Source organism: Antedon mediterranea, chromosome 3 (assembly GCF_964355755.1).
Source record: "Antedon mediterranea chromosome 3, ecAntMedi1.1, whole genome shotgun sequence".
In the NCBI taxonomy this organism is placed as follows: domain Eukaryota; kingdom Metazoa; phylum Echinodermata; class Crinoidea; order Comatulida; family Antedonidae; genus Antedon; species Antedon mediterranea.
This window is the reverse complement of record NC_092672.1, coordinates 37,370,427-37,393,435: the sequence shown is the minus strand read 5'-3', so window position 1 is coordinate 37,393,435 and position 23,009 is coordinate 37,370,427. Positions and strand designations below refer to the sequence as shown.

Sequence of the window (23,009 nt, the reverse complement as noted above, 5' to 3'; positions counted from 1 at the left end):
CATAAAAGCAAACTTAAAGCTCTGTCTACATAATAATAATAATAAACAGTATTTATATAGCGCCTAATGGATCACTGACCCCTCTAGGTGCTTTACATAGGACCTTAACTAATGGTAATAAACTATCCCCCGCCGGACACCATTCCGGTATTTCTTAGTCGAGGTTTCGGGGATGGAGACAATCAATAATGTGAAAAAAAAATGTAACTAAGCTTAACTATGCTTAACTAAGGTAAATCTATCCCCCGCCGGACACCATCCCTGTATTTCTGAGTCAAAACTAGTGTGATGTGCCCAAATATGGTAGTGATATGACATCATCATGTCCATATATGGGCACATCATATTTGTTTGATAGTGTAGACAGTAGCACTACACATTATAAGCTCATCATCAAGTATTATGTTTTTCACTGAAAATACAATCCAGTCAAAAGAATAAATAAAATAAATAATTATCATGAGTGTTTTTTTATTTTTTAGTGTGGTGTGATTCAGTGTGTACCAGACTGTAAATCACGTGACCAGCTTGGACGACAAACGGACATTGGCATGTATGAATACTTTAGAACAAAATATGGTGATGAGAAGGCACCTGCATTTCAGAAGGTCAGAGGTCATGCTATTGAATTAATAATCGGAGCTTTGTGAATGTACACTGTATTCCAATGAATAAACAAGTTATGATTTTCTTGTAGGCTCGTAAAAACTTTGTTCAGAGTATGGTGGCGTACAGTATCATCGGATTTCTTCTGCAAATCAAAGATCGTCACAATGGGAATATCATGTTGGATTCTGTCGGCCACATCATACACATAGGTAAATAATACAATGTCTTATATATATATATATATATATATATATGTCTTCATGGCCTAAAAATGGTAAAAAGAAGTGCTGAACTGAACCTAGTGTTCTATCTATTGCATTGTAAATTTCATAATTTAGAGAGCAGGTGGGAGGAACCCTTTATCTGTTTATTTTTTGGTATTATCAACATCAGTATATCTTAACAATGGTGTATAAAACCATAATTAATTGAACCAATAAACTGTAACTTTGATCAGATTTTGGATTCATGTTTGAGAGTTCACCAGGAGGCAATTTGGGCTGGGAGGCTGATATAAAACTAACAGAAGAGATGCTGATGATAATGGGCGGTAAGATTGAGAGCGCCCCCTTTAAGTGGTTTATGGAGCTGTGCGTTCAAGCATATCTCGCTGTCAGGTAATTATTCTTTTTATTTTTTTTTCTATAAATGGCCTTTTGTTAAAATATTGAGAGCTCTAAAAAGTCACAGGAAACTAATTTCTTTTCTTTGTTGTTTGTAGACCTTATCAAGAAGAGATTATATCTCTTGTGGCCCTTATGTTGGATACTGGTCTACCATGTTTCAGAGGCCAGACTCTTAAACTGCTTAGGTGAGTATGAACATGTTGGGTACTGGTCTACCATGTTTCAGAGGCCAGACTCTTAAACTGCTAAGGTGAGTATGAACATGTTGGATACTGGTCTACCATGTTTCAGAGGCCAGACCCTTAAACTGCTTAGGTGAGTATGAACATGTTGGATACTGGTCTACCATGTTTCAGAGGCCAGACTCTTAAACTGCTTAGGTGAGTATGAACATGTTGGATACTGGTCTACCATGTTTCAGAGGCCAGACCCTTAAACTGCTTAGGTGAGTATGAACATGTTGGATACTGGTCTACCATGTTTCAGAGGCCAGACCCTTAAACTGCTTAGGTGAGTATGAACATGTTGGATACTGGTCTACCATGTTTCAGAGGCCAGACTCTTAAACTGCTTAGGTGAGTATGAACATGTTGGATACTGGTCTACCATGTTTCAGAGGCCAGACTCTTAAACTGCTTAGGTGAGTATGAACATGTTGGATACTGGTCTACCATGTTTCAGAGGCCAGACTCTTAAACTGCTTAGGTGAGTATGAACATGTTGGATACTGGTCTACCATGTTTCAGAGGCCAGACTCTTAAACTACTTAGGTGAGTATGAACATGTTGGATACTGGTCTACCATGTTTCAGAGGCCAGACTCTTAAACTGCTTAGGTGAGTATGAACATGTTGGATACTGGTCTACCATCTTTCAGAGGCCAGACCCTTAAACTGCTTAGGTGAGTATGAACATGTTGGATACTGGTCTACCATGTTTCAGAGGCCAGACTCTTAAACTGCTTAGGTGAGTATGAACATCATTTGTAGCATGGTCCTAGTCAGTTACCTTTAAGTCTAAAGACACACTCTTACATCAGTATAGGAGGCAGTATACTAGTTATTAGGGAACTTTTTACTGTCATCTTAGTTCATTGTGCGCATGCAGGAATATTAGGACGTGCGTCCTCGCTCCTCACCTCGACTCGGGTTTAATGGTTTCTTGGTTCACATGACGACCAACGACCTCACCTAAGTTTGTACTCAGTCGTCACAAATAAAAAACTCCCTCTTCATATACATAGCATACAACTGTAAGTTGGTTTCTCTTGTATCACTCACAAATAATTATTTTATTTTGAATTTAGCTCAAGATTTTCTCCAAATCTGAGTGAGCGTGAAGCTGCCAACTACATCCTGAAAGTAGTCAAGGATTCTACTGGAAATGTTAGGTAAGTTTATGTCTGAATCTTGAATACCGACATATCTAATGGAGAATAAGAAAAAACCATTACAGTACTTGCTAAAACATGCTTACATAAACCCCAGAAAAGTTTAATACCGTACATGTTGTACTATAATCAAAGCTTGGCCTTGTTTTTATTTTTTTCATTTCATTTCATTTTATTGTTCCACATAAAATATGACAAGACAAAGAAAAAAAAGAATTTAAAAAACCTGGGTAGTTATTTGTTTATGTGAGGAGACTCAAGTAAGCCAAAAAAGGCTTTAAGGCTGAGTTCCAAAATACATCACATAGTACATGGTAACGTAAAATTGCTTTCTAAAAAAAGGAACAAAAAGGCCAAACAGATTTGATTGAATATGAATACAAGGAAAAGTAAGGAATAAATTCACATAGTGACAAACTTATTAACTATCTAAAGAATATTGATGGATTAAGTATTGTTTGCATTTTTTTTTAAACGAAAGTAAGGTAGGTAATAATTTAATGCTTAAAGTTAAATTATTCCATAAAAATGGTCCGTTAAAAATGAAAGAATTTTTCCTGAGGGCTGTAGTGTACTTTTCATAAATAAAATGTTTCCGGGTAGATGACCTGGTCTTATATGAATGGAGCTGGCTAAACATTGTAAACAACGAGTTAAAATGAGAAGGGAGTTGGTTATTAATAACACGAAACATAAACACAAGAGTTTGCAGTTTGTTAATATCGAATATGTTTAAAGTGTTTAGCTGATGGAATAATTGCCTTGTATGGGATCTTGTGGGTTTTCCAGTGCAAATCCTTAGAGCCTTCTTTTGAAGCTTAAAGAGACAGTGAATTTTGGATGTTGATGGAATAGTCCAAGGATTAGTCTGCAAAGTGTTGTTAGAAATTGAAGCCCAAGCAATATTACAGTAGGTTAAGTATGGTAAAATGAGGGTGTTGTAAAGCAAAAATAAAATATTGTATGGAAGAATATATTTTAATTTACTTAAAACACCAACATTTTTAGACACTGTTTTATTAGTAATTGCAATGTGTGTTTGCCAGTTCAATTTTGAATCAATTTGAACCCCAAGGAATTTTAAATTGTTTACTTTTTTTATTGGGTTACCATCGATTATAATATCAAAAGGAAAAGTATTATGGTTGTTCTTTTGTGTAAAGTAGATGAAGTTAGTTTTAGATGTGTTTAACAACAATTTGTTTGATTTGAACCACAAAGAAACGCTATCAAGCTCAGAATTAACAGTAGTAACAAGAGTGTTTAAATTTTTGTGAGAAAAGAAAATATTGCTGTCATCTGCGAATAAAATGAATTGGAGTAAATTTAAGACATTTGGGAGATCATTAACATAAATAAGAAAAAGTAAAGGGCCGAGTATAGAGCCTTGAGGTACACCACAGTTAATAGGCAAAATATGAGATTTAGAAGAATTAACATAGGTAAATTGGTATCTATTTGAAAGGTAAGATTTCAGAAGGTTAAGAGGAAGGCCTCTGACACCATAGTAATATAATTTTGATAATAATATATCATGATCAATAGTGTCAAAGGCCTTCGACAAATCAAGAAATATACCAATAGTGTGATTGCCAGTTGCAAGAGAGTTTGTTAATTTATCATACATGTGTAGAACAGCAAGGTCGGTCGAATGTGCTGAACGAAAACCATATTGGTTATCATGCAGAATATTATTTTTTGTAAAGAAGGAAGATAGGCAACTATAAATTAACTTTTCAAGAATTTTTGAAAAGATCGGAAGAAGTTCTATGGGTTCTATGATGTTGTTAATATTGAATGGTTACAATGAAGTCTGACAGCTACATAGTTTTCTTTTTCTAATTCTAGGACACGGACATATGACATGATCCAGTATTATCAAAACCAAATTCCTTACTGAACGATTCAACAGCCAGTTTGTCTGCCAGTTGGCGTGTGGAGGTCTCCAGTACAATCCCACCCATTCACCTACAACCTATGATCAGTTCCCTGATTAGCTGCAGCAGCGGTGTTAATTTGCTACTTATCTACAGCTCCAGCTTGTGGTTTGTTTTAGATTGCAGTATCCAAATGTGCTTTTGCCATAAATTGTTTTCATCAATGTATTCTGGTAAACTTCTTTTAACAGTATCAACAATTTTTTATTTCATTATTCTTACTTTTTATTATTCATAAAATGTAATAGACAATAATTTGTAAAATATGTGGTCCCTAGATGTAAATTGTGATGTTGCTCTGTCTATGTACATTTAGAGGTTCCTGGATGCACAAATGGCATTGGTTTTTGTTCATGCCTTCTATATTTCTACTAGAATAGGAGGCACCCAAGTTGAGGTCCCTGGATGTAAAATGATAAGGTCCCTAGATGTATAAGTGTGAGGTCCCTGGATGTAAAATGACAAGGTCCCTAGATGTATAAGTGTGAGGTCCCTGGATGTAAAATGACAAGGTCCCTAGATGTATAAGTGTGAGGTCCCTGGATGTAAAATGACAAGGTCCCTGGATGTATAAGTGTGAGGTCCCTGGATGTAAAATGACAAGGTCCCTGGATGTATAAGTGTGAGGTCCCTGGATGTATAAGTGTGAGGTCCCTGGATGTACAATTTGAGAGAAAATGTGTAGAAACTCAATGAACATGTTCATATGCTATATTTCTATAATTCAGTTGCCTATATGTTACATGTGTCATAATTGAGATGATTTTGAAACAAAACAAAACCCTGGATGCTAAATATTAGGTACCTGGATGTTTATTGTATAATGTGTATTCCTTGATTTCTTACTTCCATATTAAAATATCAAACTTTAGGTGCTAGGCTCCTAATTCTTCCATTAGATTAAGACCGTACTTAAATATATTATCAGGATATATTGTAGCATTAAAAAACATTGTAATTTACTTTTTAATTATAAGATTAGGTAGAAAGAATGCTGTAATACATTAGTTTGGGCCAATTCACTTAAAGACCAAATAGCTTACTATATTATTAATGTTTATTATTTTAAACTAATAATTAATTTATAGTTCAATAGTAATTTTATTTTTTATAATGCAATAATGAGAATAGAAAGTTTAAGTAGATATATATTGAATACGAGTCATTTAAAAATAATTATATTTAGCGTGTGTTTTCGTAAGATTGTTTATGGTATAGCTATCAAAATCGATTTTACGTGCCCTGTAAACTATGGTGAGAGTGATAGATAAGTTGTTGTGTCGCAAAAATGGTCTAGACGTGACAGTGGTTTAAAGACAAAATATTTGTCACTTTTTTGAATTCGTGGATCCGCCATTGAATGTAACTTTACATCATACAGGTATTATGTATGTGCTTGTTGTTCATGTTATTTGGTAATATTTTACATTGTAAATTACTGTACAGTTATATGCAAACGTTTGTGCAATAAATGCGATAGATCTGTGTTTGTATCTAGAGGGTCTGGTGTACTCTGGTAATATTACTTCATAGGTAGCACTATAACAAGGTAAATAAGTGATAAATTCACTAAAGTTTATCCTTTAAATAGTACAGCATTGGAAGGATTCGATATTAAATCTCATTTTGGATGTTATTCACACATTTAAAGCTGTTAAATTTCAATCATTATTTGACTGTTATGCTGATTTCTATATAGTTATACTAGATAAAATGCACCTGACCTGTGAGATATAAATTATTGATAATAATAATAATAATAAATGTTGATAAGTTTACATTATGTATTAGTATAGAGATCAAATTATGCAAATTAGCCTATATAATATTTTTCACAATCTAAAAAATCATTTATAATTTTCTAGTTTTATAAGTAATAGACCTACTAAATGCTTTAGTTGTGGATAGACTTACTAATTGTGTATTTTGAATTGTTTATTTCTAAAAAAGGGTATATAACAGTATTCTGATTTTTGTTAATAATTCTTTTAAAATAATTTAAATAACTTTGTATTAAGTTATTTGTTAGAATGTTTTGTTCAAAATTTGAAATGAAAAGATGTTTAAATATAGGTTTAATATATTCCATTGGCTTTCAGCCTAATTACATATTATAATTGTAATGTATCATTTCATATAAATTATATTTCACTTACCATTAACTGAATATTATTTATTATTTACATCATTTCATATGTTAATTTGTATGTAAAAGTATTATACCCAATTTACAGTATTTTATACTTTATTATAAATGATTTTATATATATATATATATATAAACACAAGAGGCAAAGAACATTAATTCTAAACCGCCCGTATGATTTTTTTGCACTGATGAAGGGCTAGTGTTGCCCGAAAGCTCTGCTAACTTGTCTGGCTGTTTTACTTCTCGTTTTGATTAGCTCCAGCCACTGATACCCACAGCATTGTAATTTTTTTCAGTAATTTGCCTTTGGATTTATATATATCAATTCAACATTTCCAAGATTTTTTGTTTAATTTGGTGTTTTAGTAATATTTAAAGGCAGGTTAACAGTGCTAGCTAAATAATTTATTTTCCATCCATTTTTTTCGAATGTTATGCTCTGCACAATATAATTAAATATTTGAGTCACTATATTGTAGGCTGGTTCAATCATTTCAAATTTGACCCTTTCTTTTTCGAAAAAACTGGTTACAAACACTCTATAAGATGATGATAAGGCAATATATACGCATATATAGCAATATCATCGCATAATAATTGAATTTTAAAAAGTGGATATTTTGGCAATTTTTGGAAAAAAATCCCTGTACTAGGGATTTTTTCCAAAAATGACCAAATTCCGACCCTTTTATTTTTCGACAAAACTGGTTACAAACACTACTATAGTACAGGGATTTTTTCAAAAAAATTGCCAATTTTCAACCTTTTTATTTTTCGATAAAACTGGTTACTATAGCACAATTAACATGCGCAGAACCCATTAGTCGACTCTGCGCTTGTTTATTATGTCAAAAAATAAAAGGGTCGAAAATCGGCCATTTTTCGGAAATTTCCATGTACTACAGTACAGGGATTTTTTCAAAAAAATTGACAAAATTTTCGACCTTTTTATCTTTCGATAAAACTGGTTACTATAGCACAATTAACATGCGCAGAAACCATAGTCAACTCTGCGCATGTTTATTATGCTATAGTAACCATTTATGTCAAAAGTAACCACTTTTTACATAAATGGTTACTATACCATAATAAACATGCGCAGAGTCGAATAATGGGTTCTGCGCATGCCAATTGTGCTATAGTAACCATTTATGTCAAAAGTGGTTATGATAGCACAATTAACATGCGCAGAACCCATTAGTCGACTCTGCGCTTGTTTATTATGTCAAAAAATAAAAGGGTCGATAGTACTCCGTAAAAAATAATAAACATGTTTATTATGCAATAGTAACCATTTATGTCAACAAATAAAAGGGTCGAAAATCGGCCATTTTTCGGAAATTTCCCTGTAATTTCTACCCTTTTCTTTTTTGACTAAACTGTTTACAAACACTCTATAAGATGATTATAACGCAATATATACGCATATATAGCAATCTTATCGCATAATAATAATGGATATTTCGAAAAAATTCCTGTACTATAGTACAAACAAATGTAAAGTGTAAAATCACTAGTGTAATCAGAGCTTTATATGCAGTTGCAACTGTTATTGGTTGAGTCACCATATGGAATAATTTTGATGTATTTTCGTATTTTTAAAGGGCCTAATTTTGATGTATTTTCGTATTTTTAAAGGGCATAATTTTGATGTATTTTCGTATTTTTAAAGGGCATAATTTCGACCATTGTATTTTCTTACATACATTAATTTCTAAACAATAAATAAAATGAACAATATTACTTTAATAACAATTTTATTTACAACATATATGTTAAATATTTTCAGTCAATAAAAATGCACAGATTTTTTAAACCAAAATACATAGTTTGTTAAAATGATATTTATAGCAGTGGATTGTAAACTACTTGTTTAGATGGTGTGTTTAATGACATGAGCAGCCTCTACCACAGTCTGTGTTGGTCGTTTTATTCTAGGGTCCAATACAGGGATAGACATTCTAAAAAAGAGAAAAACATAAACAATATATATATGTAGATAAATAAAATTTACAACTACAAAATGATTTCATATGATTACATATTAAGACGTCAATTAAAAGTCAATGTCTACAATGGCAAACAAATGGGGTGTCGTGCAGGTGCCTGCGCCAAAGTGAGCACACCACATTTATTTCGAAAATTTGCGAGAGAATGAGCACGAATAAAACAACTTACTGAACATTTGTCCGTTGGTTGACCACAAACAGTGGGTTATGTTGGCTAAGTATCTCATCATTGACAGAGATGCCATCCAGATACTGCTTAAGAATAGCACGTAACCTCTGATTCTCGTCTGTTAAAGTGCTCTTTTCTTTGTCTAGTGCCACTTTATCCAGAAGTACCTTGTTGTATCGTTTCCAGAAGTTCTCCAGAGACGTGTACTCGTGCATTATCTGGAAAAAGGGAGAAAATAATAGTTTCAACAAAGAAAATGAGAAATTAAAGCTCCGTCTATACTATCAAATTGTATGTGACAAAAAAATGTGATGTGGCCATATAACCATTATATATGGGCACATCACACTTTTTTTTGTCAAACTAGTTTGATAGTGTAGACAGCTTTTAGTTTTCTTGTATTTCCAGTTTGGTTTCAAAACTTAAGTTCTCAACTATCAAGATAAAACTACACTTAAAAGTTAATACATTTATTTGGACACTGGCCAGGGACAGTATGCTGAATATTGCTGCAATATGTTACCTCTGCTAGTGGTTCTGAAGGTGCTTCAGCAACAGCTGCTGAAACATCATGCTGTTCTTCCTCTGTCAGCGATGAGGCGTAGAAAGGCAATACCTTCTCCTCCTCCGTCTCCAATTTCCTACATTGTTCAGCTAACTTTAAAATTCTCTCACCCTAAAAAGAGGAAATTCATTATTTTTAGCAGATGATTAATAATTTATACATTTACACAGTCTTATAAATAGGATATTATTTTTAAATTATCTTTTAGTCATCATTATTATTTTATTAATTCAGGATAATCTTATACTTTAAGTATGATTTCCACTAGCATGTAACTCAACCAATGCAATATAAGAAAATTCATTGTGTTTGCCTCGCCTGTGTGAAATCAAACCTTTGTAGTTGGGCGACAACATTATTTGCCATACGCAATACAGCACTTGATACGTCACAGTGTTGCGTTCTAGTGGGAACCACGCTTTAGCACAGCACTTGATACGTCACTGTGTTGTGTTCTAGTGGGAACCACGCTTTAGCAGTATTTGCCATGCAATACAGCACTTGATACGTCACTGTGTTGCGTTCTAGTGGGAACCACGCTTTAGCAGTATTTGCCATGCAATACAGCACTTGATACGTCACTGTGTTGCGTTCTAGTGGGAACCACGCTTTAGCAGTATTGAAAGTTGATGTGTTGTCACTTATTCTTTCTTGGCAAATTTCAAAAGATGCTTGAATATATATTTTTATATTATGATAATACTGTACTTAAATTTAATACTTAAAAGTTAAAATGTGAACCTTATCAACTTTTCTTTGCAGTTCCTTCAAAGCAGCACTACTCTGAAGCGTTAACTGCGTCAGTCTGGCTCGTTCATTCTCACGGAATCTATTCATCTGGCTCTTCAGTTCATGGAAGTGATGAGCAATGACCTCACGCTGGTCACGTAGTTCACGATTTCGTTCCTCGCTTTCTTTTGAATTCTGAGCCATCTTAGCTCTCAACTGCGCAATTGTATCCTGAAAATATAACCAACATTGTTAAGCTCTGTCTACACTATCAAATTTTATGTGAAAAAAAATGTGATTTGCCCATATATCAATTCAATTCAATTCAAAGCAACATTTATTTTCTCCTTTCATATACAAAATAGATTTCAGTGATCAATAAATATGTAAACAAAATTCGAAAGAAGAAGGTACACGCCCAGAAAGATGAAAAACACATCTTGTGGAGGACGTACCTATTACAGACACAGACAATAAAAATTTATAAAATAAAAAAAATACAAAAATAAAAAAATAAATAAATAAAAAAACTGACCGAGGAAAAGTTAATATTTGGCAATAAGGTGACTTTTAAGTTAAGATAAAAATGATTAACTAGAAACAGAGTTTAAGATGGGGAGTGGCAGATCGTTCCAAAAAGTGGGTCCGGAATACCTAATGTTGTGTTGAAAGTGGTTGGTTTTATGGGTTGGAATATGTAATTTTGAACAAATACGGGTATTATGATAATGAATTGAAGAATTTGGAGTGAACATGGAGCAGAGATGTTTGGGAAGGTTGGAATTAATAGAAGAAAAGATGAACGAGCCTTGTTGGGTTAGATTGATATCGGAGACTTTGAGAAGATTAAGCTTTGAAAAAAGATGAGATGAATTAGACAGGGGTGGGGCGCCAGATATAACCCTGATGGCCTTTTTTTGAAGAGTTTGAAGTTTTTTAATACTGGAAGGATAAGAGTTGCACCAGACAAATGTATATGGAAATAATGATGTCATATCACTACCATATTTGGGCATATCACCACCTAGTTGGATAATGTAGACAGAGCTTAATAAATGATAAACATTATCCATACTGTACATTATCCATACTGTACATTATCCATACTGTACATTATCCATACTGTACATTATCCATACTGTACATTATCCATACTGTACATTATCCATACTGTACATTATCCATACTGTACATTATCCATACTGTACATTATCCATACTGTACATTACATGTACATTACATTATTTATTTGATCAGTAATCCTGGTATACTGTAAGTAACCTTTCATTTCATTTTAATAATATACTATACAATGAAAATGATCTTGGTGTTAGGAACTGTACATAGCACACTAATAGAAGAGCATCTACAAATCACAACAACTCAGGCTTACAGATATTCTTTGTAACTTCCTCATCTGCATTTCAATCTCTTTTGCACTTTTTTCATCTTTATCACGAAGGTTTTCAAACGCTGCCTTTCTTTCTTCCGTTGTTTCGTTGTAATTCCTCAAAGCCTGTTGAAATTGCTTCCATAAATCTTCCACTTGGCTTTCCAGTTGGATCCGCAGGGCATGCTTCTCCTCAAGGTTCTATAGGAATAAGAAACATGCTGTTTTGATTTACACTAATATGTACAGAGCTATGAAAATATAAGAGAGTGAGCAACAACAGCTGAACCAACATTTTGAAAAAGTATTGGTAATTAGATGAAGTGGGGTTTGGTGAAGGAAAAGCTCTGTTTTTTTTTCTCTATGAAGGCCAGCTCTCACATATACTGATGTACTGGAGATGGATACTGGTAAACAGAGAGATGAACTGGCTGTCACAATGGCAGATAGGAAATTATGTAGGAATCTAGTCATATATGTTCGGGTAATTAAGTATGGTTAGAATAGAGTTTAGACAATGTACTATTGTTACACCCAACAAGTCCAAATATAATAAATTTAGAGTTTTAAGCGCATAACGCATAACACTTCTATGCGCTTTACATAAAAATAAAAGTAATCTATGAAATAAATAAATAAAGTAAAAAGAGCAATTAAAAATTAAAGTGACAGGCCATGAAATCTTAACCTTATTTTTGATCTCATCTCTCAGACTCTGAAAGTCTTGCCTAGCCTCTGCTTCTCGTTCGTTAGCATTCTCTTCCATAGCAAATAGAATATCTTGAAGGTCATTCATCTCTTGTTTATGTTGTTCTACGATCATCTGTCGTTCTGTGTCAAATTCTTTCTTGAGCACTTTTAGTTCTTCCTCGTATTCACTTAGTAACACTTCAAGACGACATCGCTGAAGATCTAAAAATAGATTTACATCTACATCAGGCTTCAAAATGAGTGGTTTTATGCAGCTAAGTATTAAATATACCACTATGAATACTATACTATAGCATGGTCATAAGGATTCTGTATGAGGATTAAAGTACGTTGTAACTTTGAAATTTGTCATTAACCAATTGTTTAATATATATAGTTATTCAATTTTGAAAGTTGGTGTTTCAATCAATCAATCAAAGTAACATTTATTTCTCTCTATAAGTATATAATATTAAATAATGTATGAGGCAGCCTATAAAACAAAAAATAAAACAGTAGGTGCTAATTTATATTACATTAAAACATGATAAAACAGTAGGTGCTCATTTATATTACATTAAAACATGATAAAACAGTTAAAAAAAAGTAAATAAAATTATGGAAGTGTATGATAAGCCACACTTTATACTGGATACTGACTACTACTCCATTTCTGATAACATATTTACCTATTAAATGATCCATATTTTGTAAATGACTTCTCAATGCCATGGAATATTGCTCTTCTGCCTCTCCAAGATCTTTAACTAACGACTTGATTACGCTGTCTTTACGGTCCACGACTCTTTCAAATGTCTGACTAAGAATCTCAATATCTTTTTTTAGTTCTTTTGATTTAGCTGTTCTCATGATAGTTCGCCATTGGTGGTTTAATTTGAAAAGATTAAAATGTGCACTTCGCTCTTCCTTCACAAGTTTATCCTAAAAGAAGAAAAACAACATATTTTTTAAGTCTTGTTTTGTATTGTAAAAATAATATTACGTTGTTATACAGGTATTTTATTAATGATGTACAGTATAATCTTGTTTTCACAATCTTTATTCAAATTAGATAACCTTAAGAAATTGATTGAGCATGTCCTCTTTTTTCTTCTTCATCTCTTCTTCTTGCAATGCCTTTTGTTCCAGGTAAATAATTCTCTCTTCTTCCGTCATCTTTGCTAATTTGCCTTTTCCAGACTTTTTCTTCTTCTTGGGAGCCATTTTTATCTGTAAAAAAAACATAAAGTTTCTAGGTCTAGAAGGTTTCGATCCAAGTCGGCCCTAAACCGTCTCGGCCAAAGTCAAGTCGGCCCCAAGTCAAGTCGGCCTCAAGTCAACTCGGCCGCAAGTCAACTCGGCCTCAAGTCAACTCGGCCTCACGTCAACTCGGCCAAAAAATAATCGGTCAACTCGGCCCATTAAAGTATGGAACGCAAAAAGTGCAAATAAAGGGGATTGATAAAATAATATTTCTTCACAATTTTTTAACTATGAATAATTCTGACTTTTAATGAATACTATTATTTAGACAATAATATATTTAGCAAAAAAAAATAGGAATGATTTCACCAACTTTCCTTTATTTACGTTTAATAAAATTTCGTAGCTGAGCCTCCCTGTGCGTTTGCCAGCTTTTTCGATATCTACAACTGCTACGTGTTTTCGCTGACCGGGGGATTCCCCTTTTTTTAAAACGCAAATCATGCACAAAAACGATGTACGATCATTTTTTCTATGGCCAAATGGTGGAACGTAGGCCTCCGTCTTCGATTTCCTAAAATACGGTACCTGCACGTGTTTTTTGTAACACGCGGGTACTTCTATTCATATCGGCAATGAGTTCATTTTTTTTATATGATATTATATTTTTTATTTCTTCATTTTTTTTAAAACGTGGATAGTAAGAATCGTAATAATATTAAGTACTTTTTGCGTTCCATACTTTATTGTGGCCGAGTTGACCGATTAGTTTTTGGCCGAGTTGACGTGAGGCCGAGTTGACTTGAGGCCGAGTTGACTTGAGGCCGAGTTGACTTGGGGCCGACTTGACGTGGGGCCGACTTGACTTTGGCCGGGACGGTTTGGGGCCGACTTGACCTGCACCCGGCCTAGAATACACTCCTGTAGCAGGCAAGACTAGCTAATAATAGGCCTCTAGCTAGGTAGGGCCTAGAGGCTAGACCTCGATGGTGAGATTGAGAACATACATCAGAGGGAGAAGCGCAGAGCCTGACTGAGGCCAAGCTTGGCTAAGCCTCTAGTCTAGACTAGTAGTAGGCCTAGTAGGCTAGTAGTACTACTAGGCTAGGCCTCCTCTCTGATGCCTAGCCTAGCCTACTACTACTAGCTAGGCCTATTCATTTTATATTGCTCTTTATATCAGTTATTGTTTATATTCATAGTAAAAATGATCAACTGACACCTACCTTAAAGTTTAAAAAAAAAGAATTCTGACTGTTTCACTATCACTGAACGTTATTTTTGTAATTTTTTTAAAGATTAAAAGATACAACTACAACGATATATTATTATTATTGTAGACGTACGTCGCGATAGTAACAAAATAATGTTGGTATTATATAGAGGGTGCTCTATATATTAGACCGTTTTTTTGTATATAGCCCCCTCTATCGCCACGCCAACACTCAAATTCATTATTGTTGATGTTTTTTCGCAAAATGACATTTTTGTTCAGTAAAAAAGATCATTATTTGGGTTAGTGTATGACAACATTCACTTGTTTATGGTGTGCGGAGTTGTTCACCTGTCTACTAAGAGGTAAATATGCCAATTGTTTTTAAATTTACGAAATCGTTTTGCAATTTTTGATAGGCGTTTGTATCCCGTTTTGTGTGTAGGCTGGGCTGGGAATCGATGGAGAGTATTATTATAAGTACCAACCCACCACCACCTGCCAACAACAAGACAAGGCCCGGCCCCAAGGGCTTGATCGCCGAACCACCGCCGCGACAGACTACAGAATTCAGTATGTTGTTAGGTGACGTGTAATGTCAATGACAATGGTGAAATATGAGTTTTAACATCAGCTTATTATGCCTTAACTAAACTAGGGCCTAGTAGGCCTACTAGGCCTAGGCATAATAATACTCACTGTGTCAGAAGACTAACTAATAAAGGATCATCAGAATACACCCATCAATATCATCATGATGGTATGGTTGTATTGTAGGCATTTTTGGATTTCGCATTTTGAAATATGAACATTTTAAATTTAATTAAATAATATGCTCTGTCTGGCCCACCCAGTATGAGAGGGCCCTAACTTCTTATCAACAGTATTCAATTTGTATTGCATGATTACATTTTTTTTATTTAATCGCAGGTGGTAGGTACGGTATTAACACATAATCGGTTTTTAAAATTTCCAATCACAATATTTAATTATTCTTGGTTTTTCATACTTAATATATTATTAAATATTGATTGGTTTTAACACAATGCATCTAACAAAGGCTATTGTCACACATTTAGTCTATAGACTGAATATGCTATTATTTGTATTACAAGTATGGTTTGTTCTTTTTATACAGAATCACACCCTGCATTATAAAACTGTGAAATAAAGGTCATTGATCTGTATAGAAATATATTTTTGTCATCTAAAATTTCAATTCAGTCAATAAGCTTTCTCGTTGAACAACAGTACTGTATTTTTTATATAGAAATATAATTTTAAATCATACTTAGCTACTGTATTGGTGAAAAAAATCTGTCATGAACTCGCATTGAACCTACAGTGGTCAAATTATTGATGTCTGTATATATCAAGCAGAACATTTATTTTCGTGGTAATAGTGTTTTTAACCAGTCCAACAAGAGGACACTGAGCTCGCCTAGGAACTCATAACAGTCCTTTGATCTTATGTCTGGCTGCGACAAATACCAACACAGTATGGTAGGCTTACTATTTACATATTCTCCGCTGTGCAGTTCAAAACTCCTTGGTTAAGGGGCGTGAAACTGATCATGTTGCAGCCACAGATAAACCCTTTGATCTCTTAAGGGGCGTGAAACTGCAAAAATCTGCAATAATTCTGTCCGGTACTGTACATAATTCTCTGAGGCGCGCAGGTGGAACTGACTTGTTGTAGCCACAGATGAACCCTTTGATCTCTGGAGCTCAGCATCCTGTCACAGCCACAGATAAACCCTTTGATCTCTTAAGGGGCGTGAAACTGCAAAAATCTGCAATAATTCTGTCCGGTACTGTACATAATTCTCTGAGGCGCGCAGGTGGAACTGACTTGTTGTAGCCACAGATGAACCCTTTGATCTCTGGAGCTCAGCATCCTGTCACAGCCACAGATAAACCCTTTGATCTCTTGAAGGGGCGTGAAACTGCAAAAATCTGCAATAATTCTGTCCGGTACTGTACATAATTCTCTGAGGCGCGCAGGTGGAACTGACTTGTTGTAGCCACAGATGAACCCTTTGATCTCTGGAGCTCAGCATCCTGTCACAGCCACAGATGAACCCTTTGATCTCTGGAGCTCAGCATCCTGTCACAGCCACAGATAAACCCTTTGATCTCTTAAGGGGTGTGAAACTGATCATGTTGCAGCCACAGATAAACCCTTTGATCTCTTAAGGGGTGTGGAACTGATCATGTTGCAGCCACAGATAAACCCTTTGATCTCCGGCCCTGAGCATCCTGTTGATACAGTAGATTGCCTTGCTCTAGCCATTTAAATATATATTTATTTTAAAGAGTATGTTCAATAAAAATAATTACAGGGTGGTTTAGAATTTCTTTCTAAGAATAAATTAAATAAGTTTATAAGTTTAATTATTGAATAAACATTTACAGCATACACTTCCTTTTTTAGATTAAAAACATATGATGAAAAAAATTACCTCTGATGGGAATTCCTCTCTCTTCCCTCCTGATTGTACTAAAGGAAGTACATTCGATCATGCCATTGACTTCCTTATATCAGGGAGTTGTTATTAGATGGAGTAACATCATAGTATGTTCTTTTGATCAGTCTACTTTTCCGACAGGAAGTAAAATAGATAAGACTTAATCCCCGATAAACAGTTCCTCATCAAATAAACAATTTTCCCTGACGTAATCAATGACACGCGCATGCGCAGAAAAGTCAAAGTTGCTTCGCTCTTCGCCGCTTGAATAACTCTGGCCTACGTCACACATCGTCATGGTGTTTCAGAAAGCCAGATGATACAATCGCGACACACAATGACAACTGACGACTTCTATACCGATGTACGTACGTAGACTTTTCCGATTTAGATGATAGCGATTTAGAAGATGTTGATCTAAATGAAAATGTGCCAATGTATTGCCCATGTGGGGAAAGTTCTGACGATCAAATGATCGCTTGTGAAGGAAAAGCATGTCCTAATGAATGGTTCCATTTTGAATGTGTGAAGCTCACATCTTCTGAAGTTCCAGCTGGCAAATGGGTTTGTGAGCAATGCTGTCAACAACACGACGTTAATAATATTGGGCATTGGCCTGGCTCAAGTAGGCCTAGTGTTAAGCGACCTAGGCCTAGTAGTAGTACTACTACTCAAGAAACAGGTTAGTAACTGGTGTAGCCTATTCAATATTTGATACTACTGCAGCCTACCGTTCCTAGCTAGAATCTCTAGGAAAGAAAGGAGGCCTTTTTTACGTTGCCTTTTTTTACAGGTATTTATTCATTGAACTTTAATATTTCATCAGGAAGGAAGGGAGGGACGGTCAACTAGGGGCTAGGCCTACCCCAATAAAAACAACTTTCTGATGATGCAGTATTATTTCCATTTATTAATTATGACCTGGGTTGTCACTACTGACAATTGGGAAGATTTATGTATTTTTCATTTGTTAACAAATGCCGGGAGTTAAATTGACAACGCCTGATTAAATGTATGACCAGGGAGTTATGTTAATTGTTTTTTTTTTTCAATTCTAGACAAAGATGTTCCTGCACAGACCAGGGAACTCCCTGCACAGACAAAGAAGAAAGGGGCTACAGTGCAGAAGAAAAAATCAAGTACTGTACAGTACTTTATATCTAAATGTAACCAAGGCTTTTAATGAATGATATACTGTAAATAAAAATAATCGATATACTGAGTCATTTTTTAATTCTTTGTATTAAATACATATTTAAAAATAAATACATGTACAAATAACAATGTTTGTAAACATGTGTTTGTCTTCTCCTTCTTTCCAAAGAATGTATCCCATTTGAGATGCAATGCAACTACTGCTGCCTCACAGAAAAAAGATTCTTCTGTCTGTTTTTCACTGGAATCAAAATCAGCAAGGTTTATTCCAATTTTTACATCCTTCTTTTTAGAGCGCATATTCTTCTTCCATGTGTCAAGTTTTACTCTACAGTTGTTACAACTGTATGGTGGGAGAATATCCGTGTTCACATCTACTTGTAGTGCACGCTGGATTAAATCTGAATAATCAGATTTCAAAATTAGACGTCTTGAGTCAGATGCAGCAGTCTCTCGCCCACATAAATGACAAATAGCCTGTATTTCCATTATTACAGTACAAATTCCTATAATGAATAACAAGAAGACAACAAAATAAATTACAGTCAGTACATTCATACATAGTCATAGAGTTGTATTAATATTAAATATTATTTATAGTGGACATCCTATAATTATATAGGCCTATTCTATAGGCTATGCTTAGTTGTATAGGTAATTCCCCGCCTAGCATACGTGCAGGGGCCTAGGCCTATTTATGGGAGAGGGCTAGGCCAGGGATTTGTTATTAGACCATCTCCCTGGCTAGGCCTAGGCCCTGGTGGTGTACCTATTGCATCACCAGAATCGGCGATTCCAGCCGCCAACAAACATACGATCGGAGGGTGTTAATTACCCAGATTACACGCTGGCGTTTATCACTACTGACAACATGCCCACACCTATAAAAACATGTTGTATTTTAACCAAAATTACGATTATGTAAGAAACTGTAAGAAAATAAGATATCAAGAGAATGATAGAAGACATACTCTTTTAAATATTAGCGCTGGTGTTAAAATGGAGAAACGTGCGGAAAATATCAAATATTAACTTTAAAACTTACCAAAAGTCTCTGAAAATCACGAAAGAAGGTCTACAAACAAACAGATGAACGTACACTTTGAATTATCGTAACTTTTTAACGAAAGGTTGGAATTTAAAGCGGTTTTTTGTAAAATATATATTGCAGAATTCTCTAATGACGTAAACAAATTGTAAAGCTATAGCAGGTATATAAACTATACCAAACTGGCGAGTAAATCATGTTTTACTTTTTAAACCTCGCAACGTCTGGTTGAAAAGGCTACTCGGACCAATAATTTCTATTAGCCTAGGGGTTATTGCGATTTGGACGTTTCTGATTGGCTGTAGCCATGGACTATATTGATTAACACTGTTCTGATTGGTTGTAGCTTTGAATACATCTTCTCGGAACTCGTCCTTAATACAATAGCAATTTAGCACAGTGTTTTACTATATAACCAGATAAATAATAGGAAACATTTAATAATTTGATAAATGACATTTAAATAGCAATTTAGGTAAATGTCTTTTGAAATGAAATTAAATAAATTATAACCAATTTGGTTAGAGTAAAACACAATGATAAAGAATAGGAAACATTTAATAATATGATAAATTACATTTACATAGCAATTTTTAGCACTGTGTTTTACTATAACCAATTTGGTTAGAGTAAAACACAATGATAAAGAATAAGAAACATTTAATAACATGATAAATGACATTTAGCAATTTAGCACTGTGTTTTACTATAACCAATTTGGTTAGAGTAAAGCACAATGATAAAGAATAGGAAACATTTAATAACATGATAAATGACATTCACATAGCAATTTAGCACTGTGTTTTACTATAACCAATCAGATTAGAGTAAAACACAATGATAAAGAATAGGAAACATTTAATAATATGATATATAACATTTACATAGCAATTTAGCACTGTGTTTTACTATAACCAATTTGATTAGAGTAAAACACAACGATAAAGAATAGGAAACATTTAATAACATGATAAATTACATTTACATAGCAATTTATCACTGTGTTTTACTATAACCAATTTGGTTAGAGTAAAACACAATGATAAAGAATAGGAAACATTTAATAATATGATAAATTACATTTACATAGCAATTTATCACTGTGTTTTACTCTAACCAATTTGGTTAGAGTAAAACACAATGATAAAGAATAAGAAACATTTAATAACATGATAAATGACATTTACATAGCAATTTAGCACTGTGTTTTACTATAACCAATTTGGTTAGAGTAAAGCACAATGATAAAGAATAGGAAACATTTAATAACATGATAAATGACATTCACATAGCAATTTAGCACTGTGTTTTACTATAACAAATCAGATTAGAGTAAAACACAATGATAAAGAATAGGAAACATTTAATAATATGATATATAACATTTACATAGCAATTTAGCACTGTGTTTTACTATAACCAATTTGATTAGAGTAAAACTCAACGATAAAGAATAGGAAACATTTAATAACATGATAAATTACAGTTACATAGCAATTTATCACTGTGTTTTACTATAACCAATTTGGTTAGAGTAAAACACAATGATAAAGAATAGGAAACATTTAATAATATGATAAATTACATTTACATAGCAATTTATCACTGTGTTTTACTATAACCAATTTGGTTAGAGTAAAACACAATGATAAAGAATAGGAATTTAATAATATGATATATAACATTTACATAGCAATTTAGCACTGTGTTTTACTATAACCAATTTGGTTATGGTAAAGCACAATGATAAAGAATAGGAAACATTTAAAAATATGATAAATGACATTCACATAGCAATTTAGCACTGTGTTTTACTATACCAATTTGATTAGAGTAAAACACAATGATAAAGAATATGAAACATTTAATAATATGATAAATTGCTAGCACTGTGTTTTACTATACCAATTTAGTTTTGGATAAAGAATATGAATTTAAAGAATGGATATAATATGATATGATACAATATGATTTTCTCCCAATTAGTAAGACATTTTGGAATACTGCGTGCGTAGTGCACCAACAAGATCATGTTCGCTATTTAAAACTCACATTTTAAAACCGTAAACGCATAAATTTGCGGACATACTCGTAAAACACACTTCCAGAGATTTAATAATTTTAACAGTACTACAAAATCCATAATATAAAGTAGTATAGATTTGTACAAAAAGAGCAGAACAATTAAATTAACTGTCATTACATCTACTGAACTGTCTCATTACATCTACTGAAAAATTCATCGCGATGAATTTATTTATAATACACCAATCAGATCACACGCAATTAGTGTGGAATGCCAGTTTAGGCGATGATAAAATCGCGTCGATGATGCAATGAAAATTGCGTCGATGTGATGAAAATTGCGTCGATGAATATAGTATTGATATAATGATGTGATGAACATTGCGTCGATGAAATTGCGTCGATGTAATGAAAATTGCGTTAATGTGATGAAAATTGCGTCGATGAAAATTGCGTCGATGAAAACTGCATCGATGAAAACTGCATCGATGAAAAAAAAAATAATTTTCATCGATGCAGTTTTCATCGATGAAAATTGCGATCTCCCTGCCGGTATGATTTGAATATGATGTCATGGATGCTGGACCTCTGGATTTTATGTACTGAACTGGTGGATTAACGGAAGCAATTAGCTAGAAGATATAATGTGTCCGAAAGGACAATAATGGATCCATTGCTAAAATGTGTTGACAATAAATCACTAAAATGTTAATCAGTGCATATATTTCAACCTTGTTTTAGTGCGCGATCACTGTGCGCTTGTCTATAACGCGCGCTAGCGCAAGCGGTAAACATGTTTATCATATCAAAATATTCAGAAACCGTCAATTTTTAGCAACATAATAACATTATTAACATCATTATTAACATCATCATTTACTTTACTAGTAGTCATTTCATCATTGATTGAATTAAAACCATTTGGAATTTTCATAATCAATTAAATTCATCACATCAATTTTCATCGATGCAGTTTTCATCGACGCAATTTTCATCGATGCAGTTTTCATCGACGCAATTTTCATCGACGCAATTTTAATCGATGCAATTTTCATCGACGCAATGTAAATTGCGTCGACGCAATCTACATTGCATCGACGCAATCTACATTGCGTCGATGCAATTTTCATCGACGCAATTTCATCATCGACGCAATTTTTATCATCGCCAAAAACTTGTGTAAAACGGCGTTCCATAAGTGACGAATCGCATATTCGCCGTTTATTGTTGAGGCGCGTAAACAGTGTGCGCAATGCACGTTTTCTTCCGGCCCATGACGAGACGAATCGATATTCGACTCTTCGTGTGACGAATAATCGCCAAATTATAATTAATATAATTAATTAATGAAATAAGTTACGCAGTTGATGTTTGCATCAATTGTTCTTTAGAATAAATACTTTCAAAATACAAAACAAAAAATGTGTGGTGAGTGACGATATGTTCAATCATGGACCTATAAATTACTAATTTATAGGTCCATGATTCAATATCTGTAGCTTCAATTCAAACATAATGTAACAGAAAATTCGAAGCGTAAAAAACGTTCGTTTACACAACACTTTTTTTATACTTTATTATTGATTATTATATTATACAGGAATACTATTTATTTCCTCATTTCTACCCAAGAAT

The 23,009-nt window shown here is 33.8% G+C and overlaps 3 protein-coding genes and 1 long non-coding RNA gene across 7 annotated transcripts in view; 2 read left to right on the top strand and 2 right to left on the bottom strand.

Moving 5' to 3' along the window:
• The window catches only part of LOC140045480 (phosphatidylinositol 4-kinase alpha-like), a 29,827-nt gene extending 22,327 nt beyond the window's left edge, over positions 1-7,500 (top strand). For both annotated transcript variants that reach the window (XM_072090398.1, XM_072090397.1), the window contains 6 exons: positions 483-608; positions 698-818; positions 1,067-1,226; positions 1,331-1,420; positions 2,541-2,624; positions 4,473-7,500. In XM_072090398.1, coding sequence (XP_071946499.1) covers positions 483-608; positions 698-818; positions 1,067-1,226; positions 1,331-1,420; positions 2,541-2,624; positions 4,473-4,524 — 633 coding nt within the window. In that variant the 3' untranslated portion in view covers positions 4,525-7,500. The remainder of the gene's footprint in view (positions 1-482; positions 609-697; positions 819-1,066; positions 1,227-1,330; positions 1,421-2,540; positions 2,625-4,472) is intronic.
• A 979-nt stretch (positions 7,501-8,479) lies between these two features.
• LOC140045474 (dynein regulatory complex subunit 2-like) lies at positions 8,480-17,227 on the bottom strand. 2 transcript variants are annotated; one of them, XM_072090391.1, is made up of 9 exons: positions 17,141-17,227; positions 13,340-13,492; positions 12,952-13,204; positions 12,261-12,484; positions 11,576-11,773; positions 10,195-10,413; positions 9,412-9,564; positions 8,889-9,106; positions 8,480-8,671 (listed from the first exon to the last, which is right to left on the bottom strand). In XM_072090391.1, exons 2-9 carry the CDS (start codon positions 13,484-13,486, stop codon positions 8,584-8,586), a joined length of 1,500 nt encoding a protein of 499 aa, XP_071946492.1. In that variant the 5' UTR covers positions 13,487-13,492; positions 17,141-17,227; the 3' UTR covers positions 8,480-8,583. The 2 variants fall into 2 exon arrangements, with proteins under 2 accessions (XP_071946492.1, XP_071946491.1); XM_072090390.1 differs by lacking the exon at positions 17,141-17,227 and adding an exon at positions 14,692-14,834.
• LOC140045476 (ADP-ribose pyrophosphatase, mitochondrial-like) overlaps positions 14,916-23,009 on the top strand; it is a 22,438-nt gene continuing 14,344 nt past the window's right edge. Inside the window, exon 1 of one of the 2 annotated variants that reach the window (XM_072090393.1) lies at positions 14,916-15,043. In XM_072090393.1, coding sequence (XP_071946494.1) covers positions 15,009-15,043 — 35 coding nt within the window. In that variant the 5' untranslated portion in view covers positions 14,916-15,008. Of the gene's footprint in view, positions 15,044-15,139; positions 15,252-23,009 lie in introns of those variants that run through there. The other variant, XM_072090395.1, reaches the window with a different exon arrangement.
• LOC140045479 (uncharacterized) lies at positions 18,363-19,498 on the bottom strand. Its single transcript, XR_011844585.1, has 2 exons — positions 19,347-19,498; positions 18,363-18,807 (listed from the first exon to the last, which is right to left on the bottom strand). It is a non-coding gene; the product is annotated as an uncharacterized lncRNA (long non-coding RNA).

What these genes read in the sequence shown, in the direction of transcription:
- LOC140045474 (XM_072090391.1), bottom strand. Translation starts at nt 13,486, where the DNA reads ATGGCTCCCAAGAAGAAGAAAAAGTCTGGAAAAGGCAAATTAGCAAAG. An exon ending in TGCTCAATCAATTTCTTAAG is followed by an intron (nt 13,205 to 13,339) that starts GTTATCTAATTT and finishes TTCTTCTTTTAG; the next exon opens with GATAAACTTGTGAAGGAAGA. An exon ending in GAGATGAGATCAAAAATAAG is followed by an intron (nt 11,774 to 12,260) that starts GTTAAGATTTCA and finishes TTATTCCTATAG; the next exon opens with AACCTTGAGGAGAAGCATGC.